At 34.1% G+C, this 26,759-nt stretch overlaps 3 protein-coding genes across 3 annotated transcripts in view; 1 reads left to right on the forward strand and 2 right to left on the reverse strand.

Annotated features, from left to right (window-relative positions):
- Positions 1-26,759, reverse strand: part of LOC136814452 (uncharacterized) — a 792,139-nt gene that overhangs the window by 461,765 nt on the left and 303,615 nt on the right. The window lies entirely within an intron of this gene.
- Positions 1-26,759, forward strand: part of LOC136814414 (uncharacterized) — a 48,580-nt gene that overhangs the window by 501 nt on the left and 21,320 nt on the right. The window lies entirely within an intron of this gene.
- On the reverse strand, positions 10,780-25,246 carry LOC136814413 (fibroblast growth factor receptor-like). The gene is made up of 16 exons (XM_067070955.1): positions 25,226-25,246; positions 24,761-25,071; positions 18,012-18,129; positions 17,579-17,763; positions 17,059-17,346; positions 16,511-16,531; positions 16,142-16,244; positions 15,144-15,688; positions 14,479-14,913; positions 14,183-14,293; positions 13,890-14,065; positions 13,532-13,654; positions 13,341-13,411; positions 12,890-13,027; positions 12,391-12,496; positions 10,780-12,123 (listed from the first exon to the last, which is right to left on the reverse strand). The coding sequence occupies exons 2-16, from the start codon at positions 24,945-24,947 to the stop codon at positions 11,938-11,940; spliced, it is 2,793 nt and encodes a 930-aa protein (XP_066927056.1). The 5' UTR covers positions 24,948-25,071; positions 25,226-25,246; the 3' UTR covers positions 10,780-11,937.

Raw genomic sequence — 26,759 nt, forward strand, 5'->3', positions numbered from 1 at the left:
GACACCCTGTAGTGCTTTTCTCATAAAGTTCTTGTATCGAAGGTCTTTTGCTTTACTTTTTACCCTCTAGGACCTAATTCTTCATTAGGAATGTTTTCGAGCTCCTCCTAGCTTAAGGTGTGGCTAAATTTCTCTTCTCGAAAAAGTTGAAGAGTAAAACTCATTGAACCTTCGATCTTCAATCTCAGGCAAAAAAATACATAGCCGACCGAGAATTGAAGAGATAAGCTAAATTTGCTCAAAATGAGTAGTTTTCATAAGTAACTTTCGTAAGAGCCAAGCCGAGGATTGAAGATTAAACATAATTTTCTGCTATGAAATCTTTAACCATATAAATGAATAAGTGAAAAAGCTTTTTCATCAATATAGGGAAAAATCTCATTTAATGTGATCAAAACATATTACGTCTACGATGAGTAAGTAATAGAGAAAATAAAACATAAAAGCACAAAGAACTGCTAACAAAACCAAGTTTCTTGAGAAATGGGGAGCCTTCAAACAAACACAATCCCATATTATCGAAACCCCAAACTTTATTAGAGAAAAAACACATATCTTACATATGAACTTCCTAAAATTTAAAAACAGTGTGTTGTGTTGTAACTTGTGTTGATAGGCAAGCAAGCTTTCACGTCTATTTGTTTTGATAAGTAAATCGTATATTATAAGAAATTACACATATCTATCGGTTCTCATTCGAAATACAAACTCTAACTTTGAAATTTCAAAAAATCATCTTGAGCATTAATGTGTCAGAGTTTGAGTGTTCACGATTAGTTCAGTATTTTTGCGCATAAAGGCACACATAGAGCTAAGAAAATATGAAAAACACTCGAATTCTAAACGACGGTACACTTTTTTTTTTATTAGAAAACCTAACCGTGCAGTTTTCAGCCTAAAATGTTCTTTTAATGCGTTCTTAATTTTCCAGACTACTCTAAATCGACAATATCATGCAAAATAAAGGGCACCTAAACTTGGTAAAATTTGGACAATATTTGACTCTCGGTCCCGGGGGGGTACTTAGGCTCTAAGGGTCGGAAAAATCAGGATTTTTAGGAAATGTTTTGATTTCCAGAGAAAAAATTGTAATAAAGTCTCTCTAAGGGTATGACTTTTTTCAAAAATCAAAAAAAAAAATTCAAAAAAGTCTCTGTAAGGGTATAACTTTTTTCAAAAATCGAAAAAAACATTTCAAAAAGTCTCTCTAAGGGTCACCTTTTCAGCAAAAATCAGTCTCTCTAAGGGTCGGTTTTCGGAGGTCCCGTCCGCACATACCCCTCATTGCCCCCCCCCCGGGCTCTCGGTTTTAGAAAATCCATTCCTAAGTTCAGTTAAAACTGCTTGAAAAGAGGAAGTTTCTTGTCATTTTTGTTCAAATTTAGGCTGGGCATGTTCTTACGATGTTCTTAATTTTTCGACGAATTTCAGCCTGAATGTTCTTATAAACTGGGTTCTAATAAAGAAAAAAACGTTTTTGTTTATACAAACAAACTATATAAGAACATAAGGCTTCAATGGCCAAAATGTTAAGATCAAGTTAAGAACATTTTTTAAGGCTTTGCAGACTATAAAATACCCAATTTCTTAGGAAAATGAACAAAATTGTTCAAAAAATTTTGAAAATATGAACATGCTAAGAACATTTTTAGGCTTAAATCTAAAAGAGTAAAGAACATCCAAAGGCTTTAAAAGTTTTGGATGTTCTTATAAAAAAACCGTGTATATGCCGCACAAAAAATCGACTTTCAAAATCGGACCCTTACAGTGCAGCTCTTGAGAAGTGAAAAGGTATCCTTACATTGCATCTACCGCACCTTTCTAACCCTTAACCCTTTAAGTACCAATGACGAGTATACTAGACATGGGCTATAAAGGAGGGCCAAGTCCTCCTGTAATGCCCAGTTTGAGTAGAACTCGTAGGAATTGGGTTTCATGGTCAAGCAAAAAAAAGTGAGTTTTTCCAGCGAGATTTTAAGCCAAAAAGTCAAGAAAATGCAAAAATTTGTCGAAAATCCACTCTTTTAAGATTTTGATCGGTTTTTGACCATTTTTAGTCAACAAATGATTCAAGAACCTCCAAAATTGGCCCTGCTTGACCTGGGCACCTTTCTATCATTCAGGCAGGTCTGCGTGCTTTAATTCCCCTTACCTAATACCCCCCCAACGAACTATGAACAAGCTTCTAACTCCTTCTAGATCCGGAGATAAAAGCCTTTAAAGTTTGAACTAGCGATTTTCTTTAAAAAACTTAGAAAAAATGACCGCGGTACTTAAAGGGTTAAAGTTTTTTTTCTAATATGCAATAATTAAATATTAAATTATAACGCTACAAAGCTTTTTAAAAGTGCTTGAAATATATAGAGCTAAGAAATAGAAGTCAAATTAGAAAAAAATGAATCACGGCACAAATAAACAAAATGAAATAAAACTGAATAGACCTTTTTTTAAAGAGGCAGCCATGTTGAATAATTATGTACTCCAGCATAAAAACAATGATACAGCCATGCATAATTTTTAAAACATGCATGATACAGTAATTATGCATGGCTGTATCACCCGGGGGGGGGTACTAGGTTTGCTAGGTGACGGGTATGTCCGAGCCAAAAATCGAAAATCGACCCTTTGAGAGACAAAATTTTGGTGATTTTCGGACCCTTTGAGAGACTTTTCCTAAATTTTGGTCCATTTTTTCCAAATTTTGGTTTGATTTTCACCAAATTTTGGTCAAAATATTTGGAAATCGTGACCCTTTGAGAGAAAAATCTTTGATTTTCGTGATTTTGGGACCCTTTCAGAGACTGACCTTTGAGTTTGTACCCCTTTGAGAGACTTTTGAGGAATGAGAAAAGGTACCCTTATGGCTCGCATATACCCGGCACCCATTTTGTAAGTACCCCCCCCCCCCGGGCTGTATCATTGTTTTTATGCTGGAGTACATAATTCTTCAACATGGCTGCCTCTTTAAAAAAAGGTCTATTGCAATCCTGTCGAAATAACACAACTTAGCGGGCAGTAGCGTGGTGCTGGGGGGCCGTGCCCCCCCCCAAAAAAAAACTAATTTTGGGGCCCCGTTGCTTTTTTACACCTTTACACCTGGCATTTTTCGACCTAAAGGCCGGTCTCCACTTGCGCGCGCTTCGATCGCGCTTTTTCGAGCAAAGCTTCCACGCTATTGGTCAAAAGAAAAATGAAGCAACTCCATTGGCGCGAACTGACGTAACGGTTGAAAAAAGTTGAAATGTGTTCAACTTTTTTTTCAAGCGCGCGCTACATTTTTATGACGTAATCTTTTTTCGAAGCAAAAAGGATTGAAGCCCAAAAGTGCAATCGTAGCGCGCGCAAGTGGAAACCGGCCTTAAAAGAGCGAAAGTACCCAAAAAATTTCGTGCTCCCTTTTACATTTTACTTTTTACTAAGTTTATTTCAAATTAACTGGCAGTGTTTTTTCAAACCTAAATGACTTTTGATAGAATTTGAATTATTTAGCAGTTTTGTGCTTGTTGGACCTACCCCGGTGGGGTGGAGGTCCTATAAATTAACCCATGTTCGTTAGTTAGTGTGTTAGTTACCAGCTTTTCTCGAGATTGGCTCATTAGTTTTTTCTAATTTTTGGCACAAAGGTGCATGACCATAAACCCTCGAATGTGACGGAGCCCGATTTTCGAAAGAAAAATTTTTTGGGCAAATTTGGGCCAAAAAACGGCTTAAAAACGGGTTTTTTGGACTTTTGAAAAATTGGATCATTAATTTTTTCTGATTTTTAGCATGAAAGTAGGGTATCATAGTTAAAGGATGGCTCAAGCAGATTTTTGCAAAAAAAATTTTTTGGCTCAAAAATCGCATTTTTATCTATAAGAACCACTTTTGATAAGAATACATCAATGTTCTTAGCCATATTATTATTATTATTTTTATTAGTTTTTTTACGATGAAAATGTCACGGTGGAGGGTAATGATTTGAGTTTTCTGTAAACACTTATTATTTTTTTGGCTGAAAAACGAATCTTTATCTATAAGAATCACTATTTATGAGCATAGAACAATGTTATTAGCCAAATTGTTTTTTTATTATTTTTTTTCTAACAGAAGAAAATGTCACGGTAGAGTGCGACGGTTTGAGTTTTCTGGAAACCTTATTTATTAAGCTGTGCATTTTTCTGATAGTGGTTTTTATAAAGAAAAGCGCTTAATAGCTTTTTTATTTCTTTTTCAAAAATCTTTTTCAATAGTGTTGATAGTTTCTCTCAATAGATATGCTTTCATTTTCTTTATTTTTTTGTATTTTGACCAGTTATGTCTTATGTGTTTCATTGTTTCAATGTTCACTGATTAGTTTGATAACCAGGTAGGTCCATAAAAGTATCGCTTGTTAAAAAGATAATCTGGAGTGGAATATTATAAAAAAAGAAAAAAAAATGAAGTGAGAAGAAAATCAACTTCTTGTAAAATAATGCTATGACCTTCATTTTTGTATCAGAAACTCTTCAATCTGAGAACGTCAGAAATACGAAAAAAGAACAAAAACTTTTTTTTATATGTTCAATCTATTCGCCATAGTTTTATTAAAGAATCAAAATTTATTTCATAATCATAGTAAAAGCTTTTCGGCTACGCCATCCATTGTCAGTACAAACATAGAATGATAGAAAATCACAAATTTTCTATCAAAAATGTTGAAAAAATTGCCTAATTATCTACAAGTAAAAATTTCATTCATAAAAGCGCTATACAAAGGAATCGATAAAAATGTAAATGCATATAAAATTATTCTTTAGGGTATATTCAAGTAATGCCATTTCTGAACAGTTGTCATTGTTTTGTTTCTAGTTGATTGTTAAGTGACGGTCCCATGGTAGCTATAAACGAAGCTTCTAGAAACTTTCTTTCCTTATCAATTATGGGAGCTTTTAAATCTCCAATCAAATTGATGGGTGAGGTTTTCTTTTAAATGCTTAGCGGGTTCTGAGTTATGGTTAACATTACACGTTTTTTTTTATAAGAACGTCAAAAATTCTTCGGATTCTTCGGAAAGCCTTCGGATGTTCTTAGTTTTTTGGATTTGATGTCTAAAAATGTTCTTAAAATGTTCTTATTTTCAGCATTTTTTGAGCATTTTGATGTAATTTCTTAAGAAATTGCATGTTTTTAAGTCTCCGAAGCCTTAGTATGTTCTTAGAATGTTCTTAGATTTTTGGGCCTCGAAGCCTTATGTTCTTATATAGTTTGTTCTTATAAAAAAAAAACTTGTATCGTGTCCGGCCCATCTAGTTGCAACATTTTGTTCTGTTCACCAACATAATTTTCACCACACGAGCATACTCCTTCGTAAATTTGTTCTTATCCTTCAAAAAGAATAAGTTTTAGACTTTCTTGGTTTTCCAAATAATCGAGACTTGGTAACAGTCATTGGTGAGTTGGTGGAAATTTTCTAAGGAACTTTTTTGAGGCATTTTCGTTGTTTTCTCAAAACGAAATTGAAATTTTGACAGTTTCTTTTGGTTCGGTATCAAGTGTCGGATCTGTTGGGTTGGCTTTCTTATCCGAGAATTGTTTGAAAACACTTGTTTTTTATAAAAACCAGTAAAATTTTTCTGAGGCTCGGCTGTTCTTATTTTTTTGGCACTTTCAGCCTCAAATTGTTCTTATCCTGTTCTTATTTATAGATGTTTTTTATAAGGAACCTTAACGTGGCTCTGAGCCTGGAGTTCCTTATTTTTTAAGAGAATTTCAGCCTCAAAGTTCCTTATCGAGTTCCTTATTTACTTAGCTGCAAAGTTTGGATTTACTAAGTATTTGACTTCTGTATAATTATAATTTTTGTAGATTTTCTCTTTTTGGCACATTGAATGTCGTTTCAGCAACATTTTATCGTCCTTTTGTTTAGTTGTTTTGGATTTTTATTATTATAACTAAACACTAAAGAAGATGAAGATGTATACAATTAAACTTTCCTGGGTCGTTTCTGTTTTTCTATTTACACTTGTTACCTTAAAGGAAGAAATTTTGGCGGAAAGAAAATTTGGCGGATTAGGCGGAAATCCGCCAAATTAAGTTCCCGCCAAAATTTATTTTTTCCGCCATCCGCCAAATTAAATTCCCGCCAAATTAAACATTTTGAAAATATGATCTCTTTTAAGGTGTTTTTGCTATTTTTTCGCTATTTTGACGCCATCTTAAGGTTAAATTTTTAAGCGACCGCCAAATTAAATTCCCGCCAAATTTAGTTTTTCGTCCATCCGCCAAAGTAAATTCCCTCTGAAAAAACTTTTTTGGCCATCCGCCAAATTAAATTCCCGCCAAAATTTCTTCCTTTAAGGTAATAGAACTCAAAAAAAATGCACTGAAGAGACACTGGCCAGCTAAGGGAAAAAAACCCGAAAAGTGGGCCATACAAAAAAAGAAAACCTGAAAAGATCAGAACGACAAGAAACTGAAAAGACTCTGAAAAATAAAGTAAAATAAAAAGTATGATGATCGTCTATAAGGCGCGAAACAAGCTGCAATGTTGTTTTGATTTTTGAAGAAATATACATTTTAAATAAAAAGTAAAATCATAATCTAGAAAATGTTTTCTAGGGTGAATATCTTCCCCCGTGATCCACGTAAACACATTACGGTAGAACGTAAAAGTGAAAAGCAAATCAGTGTTCTCAATTTATTGGTCACGATTGACTGGGGAATTTTTCGCTTGTCAGCTAACAACTCGTTGATAATCGTTGATAGAAACGAATGCATTCCACACCCATTGCATAGTTAGCCGCGAAAACGATTGGTGTGAACGTTTCATTTTCAGATTGTCGAACGCGTTCTCCGTACATACGTTTCTTCTCGTTTTCGTTCGTCTTAAAGCAGTTCTCAACTTTGGAATTGATTTGTCACTGAGAAAAAAGGTTAAAAACCCTTACGTCAAAGAATGCTCGTTGACCATTTGTCCAAAAGTTAAGTGCGCTAATATCAAGTCTCGCTTCTCTGCTTTTGTTAACTTGATTCGGGAGATCTTATCGAATTTCGCTCCACACGGACAATGTGTCGGGATTCTATCTAGGGGCCAATCGTATCGAGTCCGTATAGCGTCCCAGAACTCTTGTTTCGATAGTTCGTAATCTTCGTCTTTGATCGGTTTGAAACCCCCTTTTGGTTGAGAGTTTCCATCCTTCGTTTGGTTGATTCGTCGGATTCGTTCAGAAGTTGTTGAAGTTTGTCTTGATCTCGTAGATCTCGCTCTTTGCGAAGCTGACTTCTGGTCTTTTGATTCTCGTCATTCGAACCCAGAATCTGATTTTGAAGAGTTGTTTTGGCGTTCATCGAGTCTTGAAAGTTGCTTTCAGCTTCTTCTTCGAAGATCTTTAGTCCCAAGCCACCAAGGCGAGGTGGTAAGGACAACATGATACGTTTTTTATCGTTGATGATGTGACCACCAACCAGAGCAGAGATCAGTCGATGTCTGACCACTTCATCAACTTGCTTGATTTCTTCAGAGATACCCGGGATCGTTCTCAGGAAATAACCCAACTGTTCCTTAATTTGATTTCTTATTTTGAGCCTGAGCAGTTCCTTAACAATTCCTTATTTTTTGGACCATTTTCATTCTCACATTCCTTATAAACGCGCTCCTTATAAAAGAAAAAACGTGTAGGATGCAATTGAGGTATTTTAGGCGTCATACATAATTTTTTACTACTTGGACACCTAAATTGCTTAAAATTGAGTAAATTCAGGCTCCGCATTTTTCTCAAATTGTTCTTATTATTTGGCGATTTTGAGCCTCATTGTTTTTATAAAATTGTTCTTATATAAGTGTAAAAAAGTATTCATTCAATCCAAAAATACAGCTTAGAAATTTGCCCTGGTTGACTTAAAAAAGGGCTCTTTTTTAATTTTGTGATTTGATGATTTTTGAAGTCAATCATTGATAAACTTTGGACTATATCTTTCGATGGAATAAATTTTTTAATGATGTTCTAAGATCAAAGAATCAATCGTGTGAAAAAGATAACTATAGCACAATTATTGAAGAAATTTTCTTCCTCTTCATTTTCAATCTTCATTTTCCGATCTTTTTGAGTTTTTTTTATGACAATAAAAATTGCTACTTAATTCAAATTTTATCAAAAGATATTGATGTTTGAAAACACACTACCAGCTAATTTGAAATAAATTATAATAGGGGGTGCCAAAATCAAAGTTTTCTAAAATTGCCTCCCCAGTTGCCCAAATATAGGTTGAAATCAATTTTGGAGGCTATGTTGTATTATCATATAACGCCTATGCTACTGTATTACACGCATTATAAACGACTCCAGTCTAACAGAAATAGTGTTTTCTTTATAGACCGGAGTGAGTTTTACCCCAGGGTGAAAATAATTTTTATTTCACCCCTGGGTGAAATTCACTCCGTTTACGTGTAAACACCCCATTAATAAATTGCTTAAGTTTCAGTCGTTCCGGGCTCAGCTTTGAATAAATATTCAAATCCAAGTCAAGAAACAGGTTGCCATCCCTTAGGTTAGATCCGCGGATACTAGATATAGCAATTTTCTTCCGAGACGTTAAAAAACGCTAAAGCTCCGAAGATAAGGTAAATATTCAACATCTGGAAGGTTTCTATTTCACCAGACCACGTCAAGGGTTTCGCAGTGGGAGGCCTGAACCCAAACCCTTTTTTTCGGGGTTGTCAGGTCAAACCAAAATATTTCTAGGCTAACGCGCAAGCTTCATTGAGCCCAGTGTGAGTTATCTGTAGTTTAAATTACGGAATTTGAAGGGTAGTTGAACCTGACTGAGGATGTGGAACATCAAAGGCTGACTATCATTTGTCTCCGACTGGAAATTGGTCCGCTCCTTTAGACCTTCAGCTTCCACCATCGGAAAATCAGATTAGACGTGGGTGATGCACCCAGAACATATCTGAAGGTTTTGATTACGGAATTTTGCAAGACCGCGTTTAGAGCTTTGTAGTGGAAGGCCTGGCAGCTCTTGTTTTGGGGATTGGCGGGTCCAACCGAAATATTTTCGGGATCACATGCAAGGGTAGTGAAACCCGACTGGGGATGTGGTCCATTAAAGGGAAATTGACCCACTCCTTTAGAGCTTTAGCGTGGCCGGCTGTCAATCTGCTATCGGAATATTAGAACCCGACTTTCGACCCTCGGATCCTTAGCGGGACTAAAAAGGAGGAAAAAGAAGCAATTTTGTTAATTTTATTACTCATTTTATGACTAGTTTGACTAAATTTTGATCTTTTGAGGGGGAAAAAGTCTTTCTATTTTCTCGACCCTTAGTGGGGACTGAGATTCAATTTTAGATTTTTTCAACCTTTACAGGGACTTCCAGATTCCAAAATAAACATCCTTAAGGTCGATCCATGCCCTTCACATACCCGATATTTAGATGCGTGCATCTATTGAATGATAACATTCTGGTCTGCTTAGCTGATTCATTCTATATATCGTTACATGTTATGCTTTCAACGTAAATACTGGCGAATAGATTACACGCTTTTTTATAAAAATGGTGTTTTCCATTTCATCATAGATATTCTTAACTTTTTGGGGGAAATCAACCTAAAATATAGGATCCGAATTCTAACTTAACTTAACATACTTAACATACTCACTCCAAGCAAAAAAAAATGACATTTTTGTGAAAGTTTCGAGCATTAGCGGCCGGGATAGTTGACAATTTACAGGTAAAAGTTCTCTAAAAATGGAAATAATAGGCTAGGTCGTCATGAATATTCTTATATATATAGTACATTTTTCTTTAACGATATTTCGACCTCTTACTCTCGGGTACCTAATAGCCGGGGGGGGGGGGGGTTGGAATAAGCAGGGGGGGTTGGAAAAAATCTCAAAATTTTAATAAGCGGGGGGGTTGGAATAAAAATGTCCTGGGTGGAAAATGTTTGAAAAGGAGGCTAATACAGCAGAATTAAGACAAAAAAGGGAACTTTCAAAAACATTTTCCCAAAAATTAATAAGCGGGGGGGTTAGAATAAGAATGTCCTGGGTGGAAAATTTTCGAAAAATTAATTAGCGGGGGGGGGGACGGCTATTAGGTACCCGAGAGTACGTGTCTTTTTCAATAAGTTCAACTTATATAGTACATATATTTTTTATAAAAAATCGGGTGTTCAATTCAATTCAAATGTAATTGTTCTTATTTTCTCGACATATTCGATTCTCACTGTCCTTATAAAATTATTGTTACAGAAAAAGAGTGAATACGTTAATTTTCTGTCAGTACAAACTATATATTTCTGGAACCCTCAACAATCCTAACTTTGGAAAAGTCGGTCCCCAAAACTGAATTCTGGTCAATATATACACACTTATTGGATCCTCTTCCCACTGGAAAAATTGGCCAAAATATCGTCCCCAGTGGAAAATTTTACTCCAATTTTAATTCTCACTGAAAATAATCAAGTGAACCAATCCTTACTCAAAAATATTATGCTATTCTTCTCATACTGAATTTTCTGACTTGAAAACAAAAGAATTGAAATCCCCAGCCAAAAAAATATTTGAACATCAATCTCCATCGAGTTTCAGACTGTCATTTTTATCCCCCACTGGCTGAAAAAATCCTACTGGGTCTGTGAGAAGGGGGTGTATATATCGTACTGGGCTCAAGTTTGTGGGTAATTTTTACCGTTTACTGAAGAACATGACATGACACATCACGAAATTTAGTCTATGCGGTATTAGGTTTCTACAGCAAGAGTCTGGAGTCAAAATGAAACTGTTAACTGGACTGTCACATATCATTAGAACATAATTTTTGTCAGTATTATTTTAATCTTTTTTCACTTTTGAAGTGGTGCTCTTTTTACAATGAGTAACTCTATATACATATCAATATTTGGTCTTACAAAATTCTGAAAGATAAAAAATAAAATTCATAATGCCACGCTCAACAGTACAATGCTTTCTCTAAGTTTTGACTCCCTTGGAATTTTTTTTTGATTTTTAGCTTGAGGAGAGACTCTCCTGTTTTGTGTGAAAAAAAAGTTAAAGGGATCCTCTTTATAATGATAGGAGTGTTATATTCTGAGTCAGCATCCAACACAATGTCTTTACTAAAGGCCATTGAATAAAGCAACGTGTTTTATTTAAGACGTGGCATTTTCCTCTCGAATTCTCACTGACTCTCAACCTCTCTTTAGTTTCAAAATTCTAGCTGATAAAAAATGAAAAGCAAAAAGTATGTATACAAAAAAATAAAGTCTTGTCGCAAAATAACATTTCAAATATTTTCTCAAAAAAATTGCTCATCCAATAAATTCTTTCTCAAGTTGTTTAGAGTTTTAATAATTCCAGTCCAAGATCCTGTTAACACCATTCCATTTCTCTTTATTTGATATTCATAGGGTGTCAGAAGGGCGGTGAAAGGGCGTTTTTTTCACTAACGGAACACGTTGCTATCATTCCACAGTAATAACATCAAACCATATATTTGTCTCATAACAAAATGAGTTCATTATACATATTTTCTCTATTGTGTAGTAAGTTAGTTGTTTTGATGCTAAACGCTTTCCTTTTCAAATTACCGACCAGCGGAAGATCGTTTTTCGTTTCTCTTTTGTTGACATCAAATGATAAAGAGAGTTAATATGGTACGCATCAAGATAGTGCCTAAAGATTTTTTCGTCTCACATTCTTCGTTTTATCTACCATTAAAAACTCAAAGGTTCGAAAACAAAACAATCTTAAAGGACGTCATTGGAATTTTAGATACTGATGTCTCATTGTGCCAAACATTTAATCGTAGAGTTTGACTCGATATCCCAAAGTATGAAATCACGTGTTGCTTCGTCAAATGAAAGCTTCGATAGTCCGAATCGATCGATTCATTCAAAAGAACTCATATTCATTCTCTCCTAGGTTTCTCCATATAAACCTCCAGTAACCTTTGCCTCGATTACTCCAAAAGCTTTCAAGTTCCATCACTCCTATCAGATAATAGTTTTGCTTGTTCTTGCTGTCTTCGTGTTTGGTTAGGCGAGTCATCTTCCGTTTCGAAGACTGGGGCCGAGTTCTCTGAAGAACACGAGGCTGATCTCCCAGACGACACAGATTCATGAACGTAACCTATGATTGGTGGCTGTAAGTCCAAATAGTCCTGAAAAAAGTAGAAAGAGAATGAGTGAATAAATGAAAGATCGCACTCGAGAGAATAAATACAGCAAAAACAAACTTGACCAGCAAGATTAGATTTAAGCAATAATCGTTATTTTTCTGTGTTCAATCATTAGAATATATGGTAAAATTAGTCGTACCCAGAGTCACTTGCACAAATTTTTTGATTTTACTGATGGATGTGATACTATGAATCATAAAACGAACTGAGAGACTGGGAACGAGTTCGATTCGAGTAATGAATACTTACAATGCCACTGACTTCACTGATCTGTCCTTCCAGATCGTCAATCAGCTCTTCATATTTGGGACGGCGTAAAGGTTGTTCACTCCAACATTTCAACATCAATTCATACCTGTTTGTTAAGACAAAGAGAAGAATGGTAAATGGTCAATTCAGGACAAAAGAATTGTAGCACACAGCTCTAATATAAGTTACATCGGATTTTAGGCTAATTCTTGTAGATAGATATGCATACACTGGATTTTTAAAGCACAGATTATGTATTTTACGGTGTACCAAGCAATTTTGGAGTAGCTTTAATCACATTGAAATTCTTGAATCAAATAATAATAAAATCCCAAGAGTTTTTTCGAACATTGTATGGCTTGTATAATAGTTCCAAAATATTGAAAGAACAAGCAGAAAAAGGGGTGAATGAATAGATGAAGTGAAGTGGATGGCAAAGAGTCTTGATAAAAAAATTGATGAATGAATGAATATGATGAATGAATGAAAGCATGCTTACATCTTTTCCGTACAATTGACAGGTCGTTCCATACGATATCCTTGTTTCAACAAATCAAACAATCGTTCCAATGGGATCCCTGGGTAGGGACTTCCGCCCAGTGTCACTATCTCCCATGCCAAGATACCGAAAGACCAGCTATATAATAAAATGATTACAGAGATTATTCATTTATTCTCATGTTTTTTAAATTAAAAAGGTTTTTATTCTAAAGAGTAGGAAATCACGACAAAGATTACTACGTAATCAAACTATTAAAATATCTTCGTGGTACAGAGAGCTCATTCAAAAACAAAACATACACACTGTGAACCTGCTTTTCTCTTAAGAATATATTATTACTCTTCTACAAGATTCTTATTAAAAGAAAAGGCGTTTATTTCTACGAAATTTCTAAACCGGAGTACTACCATATAGATATAAAATTTCTTAAGTGTAAAAGAGGACTTACATATCACTTTGGATTGTGTATACACGATCAAAAAGAGCTTCCATTGCCATCCATTTAACCGGCAGACGACCCTGTTGAAAAAATCAACAAAAAATTGATCAGAATCGAAATAGATATCCTTACATGAAGCAATAATAATGTTGAAATTTATCTATTTTTTTATCACTATAATGTTCCTAATATTCACTTACATCTGTACATTTACGATAATAATCTGTTTGATGGACATCCCTTGCAAGTCCGAAATCTGCGATCTTCACCACGTGATTCTCGGACACCAGTACATTACGTGCAGCGATATCTCTGTGGATACACTGTAACAGAAAAAACATGTTTGTTAGAAAGAGATTTAAGACACCTTCTTCAGAGCGACATTTCTTTTTAAGGAAGCTCCAGAAACGTCAATTGCAGTATTTCCCAACGTCTTTTGGACGTTTAATGTTCGTTTCTAGAACGTCCAAAGGTCTTAAAGCCGTCCATTGAATGCCCATAAGACGTTGCGTGCCCATAGGGTTTAAGACTCGTCAAGGAAGAACAAATGATAATTACCTTTTTAGATGCCAGGTATTGTAATCCTTTGGCTACTTGCAAACAGAATGATGTTAAGTGGAAAAGGTTTAATTGTTCAATTGGTGGTGGGTTGGGCGGTTGTGTGGGGCGTCGTTCTTTCAAGTAATTCCTTAAGTTACCATAACGACAATATTCGATGATGACACATAGTTTTCCTGAAAATAACAAAGTTAGATTAATTTTCGATTGGAAAGAGTAAGATACAGTAACGACTTAAATGTCAACTTTGATTAATTTCAACAAATTTGAACTTGTGTGAAGTATCCATCTACTTTGTTGCGTGGACGCGCCCATCAGGTTGACAATATTGATGTGTTTGCCAATACTCTTCATGACTTGCATTTCCGATAACAAATCTTTCAATTCGTTTTCTGTTGCATCATCTGTAAATACAAAAATATGTCTGGTTAATAAATTCAAGGGGTTGTGATGATGTTCAACATCAATCAAATCAAATTTGGTGCTTTATAGTACTAGACGGATAGGAGGGGGGTGAAAATTACTTAAATCGAGTGCGAAGATAAAATTTTCAATGATCAATAAAAATAATTGGGAAATGAGTGTTTACCTTTCAGCATTTTGACAGCTGCTACAGTAGGTTCGTTAGGGTTGGATGGTAGACCATGGACAACTGATAACATCACACGTCCGAATGCTCCTTCACCCAACAGACCACGTAATTCAATGTTATCATAATCCACCTCCCATTTCTCATCATAATGTACTAAGTCACTGATATATTCTTTTTCAGTATGGCATGATGATAAACGGTTTGAACTGTACTTAATTCGACGGCCTGTTGGCTCCAAGTTTAACTGTACAGTCTCAATATTTGTACCACTGAAGAATTTATTGTTATTATTGAAGCCTCGTTTTGATTTGTGTCTCCATAGTAATGCAGCGACAACAAGGATAATGATACAACCGACAGCCAGAGATATGATGACGATGATGATTGTCTGTTTGCCTGTCGATGCTTCGGCAACTGGTGGTGACTTGACAGCTGAAAGTTTCAAAATAAGACAGAGGGATGAATGAATGAACGAATGAACGAAAACATTCTGGTGGCTCTGGTGCACTAACTCACCAGGCGATGGTAAAGAAATCAGTGAATTGTATAAGCTGGATTTTTCTATTCGAACCAAAAGTTTAATTGTATTTGTTCAAAGTCCTTTCACTGACAGAAGAAAGCTTGAATATTTATTTGAAGTATTAGAGGGTTTTAAGTTTTACCTGGTCGTCTCTCGATTGAAAATTGGTATACATCATAACCAAAGGTATTTCCAGCCATAATAGAATAAATTGCAAAGTCTGACGCATTCAAATTCTTGAACATGAAAATCAGTTTATATCTGTACGCATCATTACTCTCGCGTGCAGTTTCAGGACCCAGAAGATGAATCTCACGTGGTGTGCTTAAGACCGTCAAACGTTGTTCTGTCGTATTGGTGGTCGAGTTTGTATGGTTGTGATGAAGAATAAGTTGGAAATGAGCCGTGTTAAAAACGACAGCTTGAGCAGTGACGTTCAATGATTCACCGATGTTTCCGTAAATGACGGCGTCATTATGGCCGATGAAATGTGGCGCCGTTAACGCTTTTTCTAACGGCTCAATTTCAGCTGAATGGCTAGTAGAACCGTATTTGTTTTGAATGAAGCATGTATAGTTGCCACGATCTTCTGGTAATATTTTGTTGAGTTTGAGAATGGTTCTCTGATTATCGTATTGGAAACCTCCTGGACGATGCACTCGTGATAGGGGAATTCCATCTTTTTCCCTAGAAAAAAACATGAGAACATTGAGTATACTGTATATTGAGCTCACGAGGTATTAGAAAGTAACAACGACCGCAGTGCAGTGGTAGAGCATCCGGCTAAGGTTCGCAGGGTTGTGGGTTCAATCCCCAGCCGGGTCATACCAAAGATTCTCAAAATGGTACTTGATGCCTCTCTGCTTGATGCTCAGCAATTAATAGAAGGATCAAGGGTAAATGGAGAAATCCAGGGAGAAAGAGTGGCGTCCTCCCCTACTTTCGCGGGGTAGGTAGCTATCGAAAGAGGAGCCTTCGGGTCGTCTCTAGAAAGTTTGTCTCTACATAAATACTTTTTTTGTGTGTGTAAGATAACAGCACGTCTAACAGTGCCTTTTCAGATGAAAAGATTATTTAGTTTTGATATAAAATTTTTCACTTGATTTCAAATTTATGAAGCTTTGGTAAATGTTTACTTACCATGATACATTGACGGGGAGAGCTCCTTCAATGGAACAATCAACTTCTACGTCATTCAAAACTATTTCTGGTAGACTAGTCACTTGGCTTATCACGCGTGGTGCTATTGAGAGAGAGAGAAAAGAGTTAAATTTCAAAGCTATTGAAAGTATTGATTGTGGCTTAGGTTTTAGTTTTGGAGAAATACTGTTTGGATTTTCTGGAGTTTGGCGTAAAGCACCTTCGAAAATGAAGACTTTTTTACCAGGACTTAGAACGGAAAATCACTAGTTTTCGAAGTAAGGATAAATCGATCATTATAACAGACAAAAGGCGAAAATTTGCTGACAAACAGAAAAACAACGGAGAGAAAGTCAATAATCTGCTTACCAGTTTTGTCGTTCTTGTTATCTGAAAAGATATAAACAAAGGAAGTGAAGGATTGTGGGTGACAAAAGAAAGGATCAAATGAAAAAAAATTCTTTAGGTATCAGACATCCATTTTTGAAAACACACACTCAGGCGGATTTACAAAAATCATTTAGCATCTTTGAAATAAATCTTTAAGAGCATTTTAAGGTATTATAATGCTTTTGTTAAGATGCGAAGGTTTTATGAAAGTCTTGCGATTGACGTTAAGGTTTTAAACGTATAGCGCTAAACCCCTTTGAAGGATTTCTAGATTCAAATCTTCTTTTTACAAACAAAGCTTTGTACAGGAATAGCTACAATCCGTAGTACTGAGAAGAATTAGGCAACTGGGCGTCAGAAATTTTAAGGAATTCTCGAGAGCGATAAGTGCTTGTAATCCAGTACATAAGTATTGTATCGGCTGCTGAATTGATAAAAAATCGACATTTGATAATTAAATTTCAACCATTCTTTTGTCAATTAAAAGGAGCTAGACATATTCCAAGAGGCTAAAAAATGATCTTTACCTATGACTTTTAATGTGTATGTTTCCTCTGTAGTGCCAAATTTATTGGTAGTCGTACAAATATACATCCCGCTATCATTCTTTGATACCTGACGGATCTTCAAAAACACATATTCTCTTAGCCGAACGTGATTGGTTGGTTTCAACGTTTGAAGGGAGTTTCCCTGACTCATCCATTGCCAATGCCAGTCTGTGGTGTATTTACTGCTGACCATGCATTTGAATTTGGCTGTTTTACCTTCTTCTATTATCAGGTCTTTCTTCTTTTTACGCGTCACAATGTAAGGTCCTAAAAAGTCAACGAATAGAAAGGATTGTATAAAGTCAATCATTTAGAAAATAGGAAGGTACTGCATTTCATTATATAACGCTGTCCGTTTCATGACAATCTTCAGGTAGCAAAGAAAGTCAAAGTTTCAAGAATTGAAAGTCATAAAAATTCCGTGTTCCTTACTAGAACTTCGCTAAGTTTGGTTATTGTTTTTCTATTAAAAGTTAACAATTAAATTGAAAAATCTTACGGTCAGTTGGTGCGATATCGAACGTACGGACCATAGTTTTGCCAAAAGCATTGATAACAGAACACGTGTACACTCCGCTGTCTGCATTCTCCGCATTGTAAATTGTCATGATACTTTTTCGTTTACCACTGAAGTTGTGCTTGTGATCTCTACGGTATTGTTCCAATTCGAAATCATCTTTATTCCTGCAGAAAAATGAATCATTGGATCAGCTAGAACCTTTTTATATTTGCTCCAAGGTGAGAACTTTTGGAAATTTCAACTTCAAAATAAACATAAAAATGAAAAATTAGAGGTCATTTTTGATTACAAAGATAGTTATAATCATTATATGCAGCATCTTTTTTCGAATAACAACACTTGACTTAATTTCGGACAGAGTAATCAAAACTCCAAATATTGTGGACACCTGAAATAGTCACGTGACACTTACCAGATGACGTCACCAGACACAGGATCATAATCATTGACCGAACAATCAAATACATATGTCGTTTTGTTCAATTTCCTCGCATAATTTGTTCGTTTGGAAAATTGTAGGCTTTCGTCAGCTAGAATAAGACGAAAGATGAAGTCATGAAATATTTGAGGCATTTTAAAATTTGTTGAAACTATATGGGAACAGGCAGAGGGGAGCTAGTTACATCTTGTACACCAGATTGTCTTTTATTTATAATGTAAGATTAATTTTCACGATGCTCCAGAGATTGGGAAAAGAGAAATAAAAATACTTTTCTTGGTAATGAATATCATTTATTAAATGTTTTTTGCATTAAAATTAAAAACTGTTGGTTCTTTTCCCAGCTCATTTTTATTTGTTTAAAACTTTAGTAGGTCTTCTAAAAGCTGTACTAAATGCAGCTCATTGTTTAAGAAGTAATGAGAAAGAATCAGCACTTACGCCTGAGTAGGCAATCAAAAACTACTCCAAATCTACGCATTTGAAAACTTATTGTTCTGGTTTAAGGGTCCACTTGTGCGCAGGGTTGGACACGCAAAACAAAACAATCAATGAAAATAAAAGATTTTCTCAAAGCAAAAAGAAAAAAGCCACTTATTGTAAGTGGAATTCTGAACATTTTGAGATGTTGGAGAAACTTCAAAAGTAGTTTTGACAGACTTTTGTGAGTATGTGGGCATGAGTACAAAAGTATCAGAGAGCGATAAAAAATATTTTCATTTGAATCTAATATTAGCATTTCGATGCAAATTTGATTAAATTGATCAATAAAAACCAAGTAAATTGCATATCATCCCCCGCTAAATACATTTAGATCTGCGTGAGCAATATACCAGAAAAAATTAATGGGTCGGTAGTTAGTCTATTTGATTGGATATACTCAAGATCAGTAATTTGAAAAGTTGGGACACTTTCTAGAATGTACAATAAAGAATATCGAACTCAGGATACAAAATAGTGCCTTGACTGCATTGAGTTTAAAGCCCCGATGGGCTTTCTCAAGCAAGAAATATTGAAGCCTCAAGTTTGCACGTGTTCTGGATGGAAAAAAAGTGACCTAATTTCACATCAAGGAGTTTCGGTTTTGAAATCAATTCTTGAGATGCTTGATTTTACACATTGTACGATACTGAGTCCCATAATATCGCGATAAGATGTGTCAAACTGATAACATACTCTCATTAACTTAAAGATAATCATTACAAAGCCATTACAAGAAAGAAAAAGGGTAAATAACACGAAAAGGGATTAGTCATAGATAAAGGAGGGTCTAAAAAAACGAATACTTAGATGATAAGATTTGGGAGGGTTACAAGTCTAGATAAGAAGAATTAAGAAAATGGTATATCATGTATTTCTTAATTAGATGGCAAAACATGACGACATAGCAAGCTAATGACTTGCCATTTATTTCATTTCAATAAAATGAGTTTTTATAATAATGAGATCTGCAATGTAATTGCTTTGATTGAGACCGCCGCGACCGCCGCTCTCTTTCTGAAAACTTGTGAGCGTACATAAAAATAAAATGACATGTGAAATTTTTGAAAATATCACCGCTGGGGAATTTAAGGCCTAGTTGGTACACGCTTTTTTATAAGAACAAATTATATAGGGAAATGGACAAAAATACTCACAAAATGGTGAAAGTAAGAACATTTCAAGAACTTTTGGATATTCTTTTAAAAAAACGTGTATGACATTTAAATTTTGCCTTATTCAAGTTATGTCATTAGTCATTTGATCTCAAACTAAAACCTTTTCCATGATGTATGATTCAAAGAGTGGGCCAAAATTTATCTTGCTGTGACCCTATTATCCATTTTTTAAATCATCGCTTATATTCCCGCGTTGATTCATTAAAAGATGGATAGTTTACTATTTGTGTGTGTTCTACTTCCTGTTTTTATTGATTTGTTTTCGTTCATCATTTAAGTTACTATGACGCATACGTCATTGATCATAGTTGTAGTTCCCTTGAATATTTTTCAGAACGGCTTATTCCAATGCTCAGCTAAGGCTGACCAAGTAAATCTGTGACTGCAGTCGGAGGCGACTCGAAGTCTCATCTTTCAATATAGCTATCTGCCCGAAGGTAGGGGAGGACGCCACTTCTTCTCCCTGTATTGCTCCACTTACCCTTGATCCTTCTCTTATGTGCTGAACATCAAGCAGAGAGGCATCAAGTACCATTTTGAGAATCTCTGGTATGACCCGGCTGCACTATTGGTTCCAATTTGAGCTTAAATTGGTTTGATAATTTTTTCATATGATTTGACCATGCAAGTAATTAACATTAGAGTACTTTTTCGGAGATCGCCAATTCCTTTTAGAAAAGGAAGGTAGTAGCTTTTTAATGAAGAATTAAATGACATCCGTCACCCTGTCAAAATATTTGTGCCACAAGGAGGAGGTTTTCATGTTTATTTACATGGGAAGTGAAAATGCGATCTCCTTCGTAGAGAACTTTTGTTCTTCAAATTTTAATAATAACCAAATGTTAAATTTCTTAAAATAAAAACCAAAAGATTGAAGAAAATATCTTTGAATTTTTAGTCATTCCCGAATAATCATCTTTCTGAGAAAATGAGGTAAAAGAAAGATTGATACCTCGATTAAAGAATCGTTATTTAATTATATAGTAACTGTCGCCAATTGAAATTTTATTGTTAATTTAATTGCACTTAAATCGCAAAATGAGACGTGTTGATATGATTTCAGTAATTTGAAGTGGTCGATCTATAATTTGATTTGTTTTAGCCAGAGCAGTCGACATTTTTGTTGTTTTGTGGTGTACACTTGCAGTGACCACATTTTGAATGCAATTAATCACATCGCATAAAAACGCAAATTACTGTCTTTCTTTTGTTTTGATTAAACCTTTTTTGACGACTGTTATTAGTGAGGAATTTTTTAGTTGGGTTAAAAATTTTAAATCCCAGCATCCATATGGTGAAAAAGATATAGCTATAACATAGCTTTATAGCCAACGTCAATATAGATGAAATAATTTTCCTTTAAAATTCCTTTTAGAATTAAAGATTAGTTACACTGATCAGTTTTTTCCTTTGAAAATACAAAAAATGTTTTTTAATTTTCTCTTTTAAAAAACATAAAAATGAAGATTGATACATTTTCCTTTGGAAATAAACAAGATCAGACGACCAGGAAAAATCATGGTATTTAAAAAGATTGGAATTACTTTTCGAGACAAAAACACATTAAGGATGCTAAGGATCAAACCCAAACGAAAAAAAAGGAAATCATCTAAAATTTTGATTTTCCTGAAAAAAATATAATCGTTATGAAAATAAGTATTTTTTCTCCCCTTCTCATTTCAAATGGAGTTGTCGGATGTAAACTTGTAACAACTACCAATTCTCAATCTTGCACACTAAAGGAAGCATTTAAGGAAACACGAAAAAGACTCATAAAAATGTTGCTAAAACCCACAATCCTTTTCAACTCCAAACTTAGCCATTACAAACTAGAAAATCTAAATATAGATGATTTTAAATGACTAGAGAATTCCTGGCTTAACCAGAATTCAAATTTTTGGTTTCGGATGTCCTCGTTTATAAGTTTACACAAAAAGCCTGTATCAAAATTCGGGAAAAGGTCAAATTTTCTTTCATTTGGGTTAAACTTTTTACATCATTAATGACAAAATTAAAATATTTTTTAACGTCAAGAACATTGAATTTTGTTATTTCTACAAACGATAGTGGAGAAAATTAGAAAGTCATTTTTAAAAATGTCGCAACCCTTTTACAAAAAGACTGTTAAGAAAATATGGTAGAAACAATAAATGTTCTACTAAAAAACAACATTGGTGATATACCACTTGAAATTATTTGGCTTTGAATCTTAGAAAACATTCTAGTCATTTTAATTTACTTTTGTTTTCATTTTATCGAGCCAATTAAAATTTTTTGATGTACTTTAAGAGGGCTCTGACCAGTAGGAATCTATTGTTCGATGACACGAACATTATTATTTTAAATACGTGAAATGCTGTCAATATTTTCATCTATTAAGTGTAGGTAGTTGAATTAAATGATAAACATTACTTAGAAAATAGATCAAAGCTAGTTTCAGATTTATTGCAAAATTTCATAGGAGAAATAGGATTTTTAGCTCCTTGAAAAATGATTATTTTGTCTCAGGTGAGGTCTTTAGACCTATGTAATGATATTTTGGTACGAAATTTTAAGCTGTTCAACAAAGAATTTTCAGTGACAAAAATGGGAGGGCTGATGTCATTTAGCTCTTTTGTTCAGTTTAACTGACCCATCGATCAACTGTTAAAAGAATTAAAATTTATGAAAAAAACGCTCATTTCTTTACAAAAAGCTGTAAGAAGAGGGCTTGTGAGAGATTTTTCTACTCAAGATTTTGAGGTTCATTTTTCAATGAGATCTTATAGACAAGGTGCTTGTATTTTCAAAAACTTTTTCAGACTAAATCAATAGGGTAAAGCCCACTTTTCCTGTTACTCTAAAGCTGATAAAATTCATTAAAAATTTAAAAACTTTTTTCTTGAACGTTAAAATTGAATTTTGATATAAAATACTATCAAAAATACCGATAACAAGCTCAAAAGCTTTTCCGAAGTTTTCTTAGCAATAAAACAGACAAACAGACTTTTTCTTTTAAAATATACAATTGATTTAAAAAATTTCGAAATTTAGAAAAAATCCTGCAAATTGGGATCCAGCTTCAAAAAAGAAAAGAAAAAAATAGACCATAATTAAGACTATTTGATACTATATTAGTCTCTATTTAGTGCTATCACTCTTATAAATAGTTTTAAAATTTAATTAAACTTAATATTTTTTTTAAGAAATGTTTGTAATAAAAACCCTTTTTCAAGATTAAGTGGTATTTTCAGTTTGTTACATATAGTGAAGGCCGAATGAAAGAGTTTAATTTTCTTTCGTAAGAATAGAACAGGAAAGCTACGGAAAGTCATTTTAATTAGTATTCCTTATTACGGCCAAAATAGTGTCTTTGTTTTTTTTCATGTTATGCACTGTGTATGTATATCTGACTATTATTATTCAAGATCAAAAAACACAAAATAATTAAGGGTTTATGTTATCGATGCCTTGTCTCATAAGTAAGGGATCATGCTTAGATTGAAAAATCCTTTTGTTTTTGTTTCTGTTTCAAAAAATAGGATAATACTCCTTAAATAATTAGAACGATGCCGAAGCCCATTTGTATGAAAAAGTTCTCCTTAGCTTCTTATATGAATGGCCCCTTTTTCCTCAAAGAGTGTAATCCGAAGGAAGAATTCGCTACAGGCCCAACATGAGTACAAAAACATTTGCACTAAACAAGAAAAAAATGGTGCAAAAGTTTGTCCCTCAAAATTAGTGATTGTTCCCTTGCCGATATGTTTTGTTAAATAATTTAGAAAAGAAAATTATCCCGAATTAGAATATTTACATGAAGTAGAAGAATGGTTGGATTGAAAAAGGAGAGAATGGTGACATGAATAATTCATTGCAACATGAATGATGTTTTGTAAAGGGAAGTGCACGAAAGCCCGTTAGATTCAACCCCAATTATAAACAAAACATTCAAAAATGTCTAAGAAAATCATCCATAATAAATTGGTCATTTTTTCTCTTATAGAGACTTATTAGTATTACTATTCATCATTTTCTTTATTTCGAATTTAGTAGAACTGAAAAAGAAACACTCCAGGATTTGACAAGAAGCTCTATAATTCTTTGAAAAAATAAAGAAGGAAAAAACGATCACAGCATGATGGATTTTATATTCCATTTTTCTTCTGCAAAAGAAAGTCACCTTTTATAAACGGAAGAAAAAATAAGATGAGCCCTTGGAAATTATTTCCCTTAAAAGTGATCCATGTCGCAACCTGTTAGCAAATTTTCAAAAAATTTGGGCCCTCTGTTCGCGACTAAGTTACAAAATTCAGGTCCTTAAAATCAACGCTTTCAATAAAAGGCCACAGATAAAAAGTCTTGAAATAAGGACAATCAAATATTCAAAAAAAACATGTTCCAGGAAAAAACAGGTTCTGTTTTGTAAAGATGAGGTTTGACTGTCAGAAGGGAACACTGTTTGTTTAATGTACTATTTGATTTGTTTATGCCATTATCGGCTTTTCATTGAGTAAAGTAAGGACCCATCACCGTAACAAAAAACCAATGCAAATATTGATTTTTGCTCCTTAATCGTAAGAGTCAATATGTATATGTTATGTGCGTAAAAACATGAAAATTGTTTGAGAAAGATCAAATTTTTATCAATCCTTTTTATTAAGAGATCTGATTGTCTAGATATTTATAGGAATGAAGAATTCCCTTTAAAAATGATCAATGTTCAACACCTGCGATCCTTTTGAGTAGATTTATAGATATTTTCTATTGTACATTGTACATTGTTATAAGTGTCAATGTTTGAGGATGAGTTGAGGTGCGCAATTTTGGTGCAGAGGTGTATCAGCTATTTTTATGTTATTTTTAAGCGTAAAAATATCTGCATTTGATCTGTTGCGAAATATCACACCGCAAATCTTCTTTAGGCTGAACACTCACAATAATGTACATTTTGAAATATGTAAATATAAAGCAACTAAGAGGATCAAAATGGTTCCAGTATAGTTTTAGGAGACTTTTCCCCCTTTTTCAGCCATTTGCAAAACAGTGAAAAGCAAAGAATTGAACAAAGAAAAGCATTCGACTTACAGGTTAAGGTAATATCTTTGGCAATTCCTTTCTTGATGGCTTGGTTAGATAATTGGGGATCTCTTGCTCGGTTCTTCAGCTTTCTACGATTCTTCTTACGATCAGAGGCTGGAGCTGAATCACACAAACAAAGCAAAACTGCCAATAAAACAACCAGTAAAATAAAATCTTTCAAAGTTACTGCCATTTTTTTTCTGTGTAGTGTTTGTATAAAAGTTCTCTTCTTGTCAATCAAGGGTAGGTAGTAAAATAAAATGTTATGTCTATAAATTCTTGAATTTTGTCATTTGCATTGTTGCATGTTGTAACCACTAGAAAAAGAAAGAAAATAACAAAAACATATCTAATAAGCTGCCAAAATTCAATTTCAAATCAAAACTTAACTTTTTTCTCAAATACAACATTATACCATATTATACCACCCTTATCCAATAATGATTTATAGAGAGAGAAAAAAACATATACCTTGTACGGTATAACGACAATATCATACATGTTATTACGAAAATTGTAGTTGGAGAAGTATATAGGTGTAGTTATTCATCATTAGTTGAACACTACGCGAACGGATATGAGAAAGAAAAGCTTTTCATATTATGTTTTTTTACTTCTCCACTACATTTACACTACATCTCCCGCGCTGGTCGACATTTTTTGTGAAATAATATAAAAAACTATATGTCAGCACTCAATATAATGAAAATCTATTACTATACATTTCTCTCCTCTCTCTCTTTATTTCAACTCAACAAAATTTTGTGAACAGAAATTGTTGAAAAAAACATTCCAGTGATCATAGAGCACAGCCAGATTTTTCCATTATCTGAGTTGAGAACTCAGCAATATAAATTAAAATGTTCAACGTCAAAAAAAACACATTTCTCTCACTCCGAACTTGACAATTCGAGCAGACTTAGCTCGACAATATCAATAAATGTGTATAATATGATTCAGCTTTACATCCAATATTTCGTAAAAATATGAATTAGCTTTCTCTCATGACAGTCCGACCATACATGAATAGTAAAATTAGAAATTAGGTTACTACGAGCAACACATCAATCGACAATATATTCGCTCCAGTCATTGATATTCTAACGTATTTTATCAACATCACAAACATTCAGTATCCAACAACTCTTATCACTACAAATCCTATCTAAAAACCCTTGTGTTAAAAATCTTATAACAGATACGAAATAGTTCTCGCGATTTTCTCTACATAGCAAAGATAACATTATTATTCAGTCACTCTTTTCTTTGAACCTCAAGTTCATGACAAGTAAGAAAAAAATGACATTACTTTTGTAATTTTCACAACCCTGAGAAAAACGAGTTAAAAACATTACTACGGCTTTTGATGGAAATCGTTTCACGTTGATATTAAAAAAATGTCTTTTTTCTCTGAGTTCCTCTCTCCGTCACATTCTACATACAATGTTTATCGTTTGACATCAATCAGTCAAGCGCGAGGGCGAGTTTTCCAAAATTGTTTCCTTGACCGGATGCTAAGAAAACTCGCGCGCGAGTTATCATTACTGTTTATTACTCGCCATTTTCTCTCACTCGCTTCTCAATCAAACAGTACAACACAGCTTTGCGGTTTGCTTGTATGAAAAAACTCTCGAGTATTTAATTCCAAAGATCCAAAAGATCAAGGCAGCTTAAGGTCTGCATGTGAAACACTAAAAAAATTCTTATAGCAATATTTCATCGTCTAGATGTCATTGCTCGAGCCTTTAACGTATAACTACTGAATATTTTCTTAGTATTAACTTCTATATATCTTTCATTTGAATAAACGAGGTGAAAATTGGATTGTATAAACAAAATCCCCCAAACCCATAGAAAAAGTCGAGGAAAAAGGGGTGAAAAAAATATTTTCAAATAAAGAGGTTTTAGAAAACAAACTCACTAACTTGATTAAAAAATTGTTTCCCTCAAAATTCACAGGTACAAAAATAATTCTTATCTAAACAGTCCATTTTGGAAAAGCAAT

Source organism: Clytia hemisphaerica, unplaced genomic scaffold (assembly GCF_902728285.1).
Source record: "Clytia hemisphaerica strain Z4C2 unplaced genomic scaffold, Clytia hemisphaerica genome assembly, whole genome shotgun sequence".
NCBI lineage: Eukaryota > Metazoa > Cnidaria > Hydrozoa > Leptothecata > Clytiidae > Clytia > Clytia hemisphaerica.

Bases quoted from the DNA above. Each gene is read 5' to 3' on its own strand.
- LOC136814413 (XM_067070955.1), bottom strand. From the start codon at position 24,947: ATGGCAGTAACTTTGAAAGATTTTATTTTACTGGTTGTTTTATTGGCA. The intron at 15,689-16,141 runs GTAAGTAAACAT...GTTTTTTTCTAG, and splicing joins CTCCCCGTCAATGTATCATG to GGAAAAAGATGGAATTCCCC. The intron at 13,028-13,340 runs GTAAGTCCTCTT...TTTATTATATAG, and splicing joins TACACAATCCAAAGTGATAT to CTGGTCTTTCGGTATCTTGG.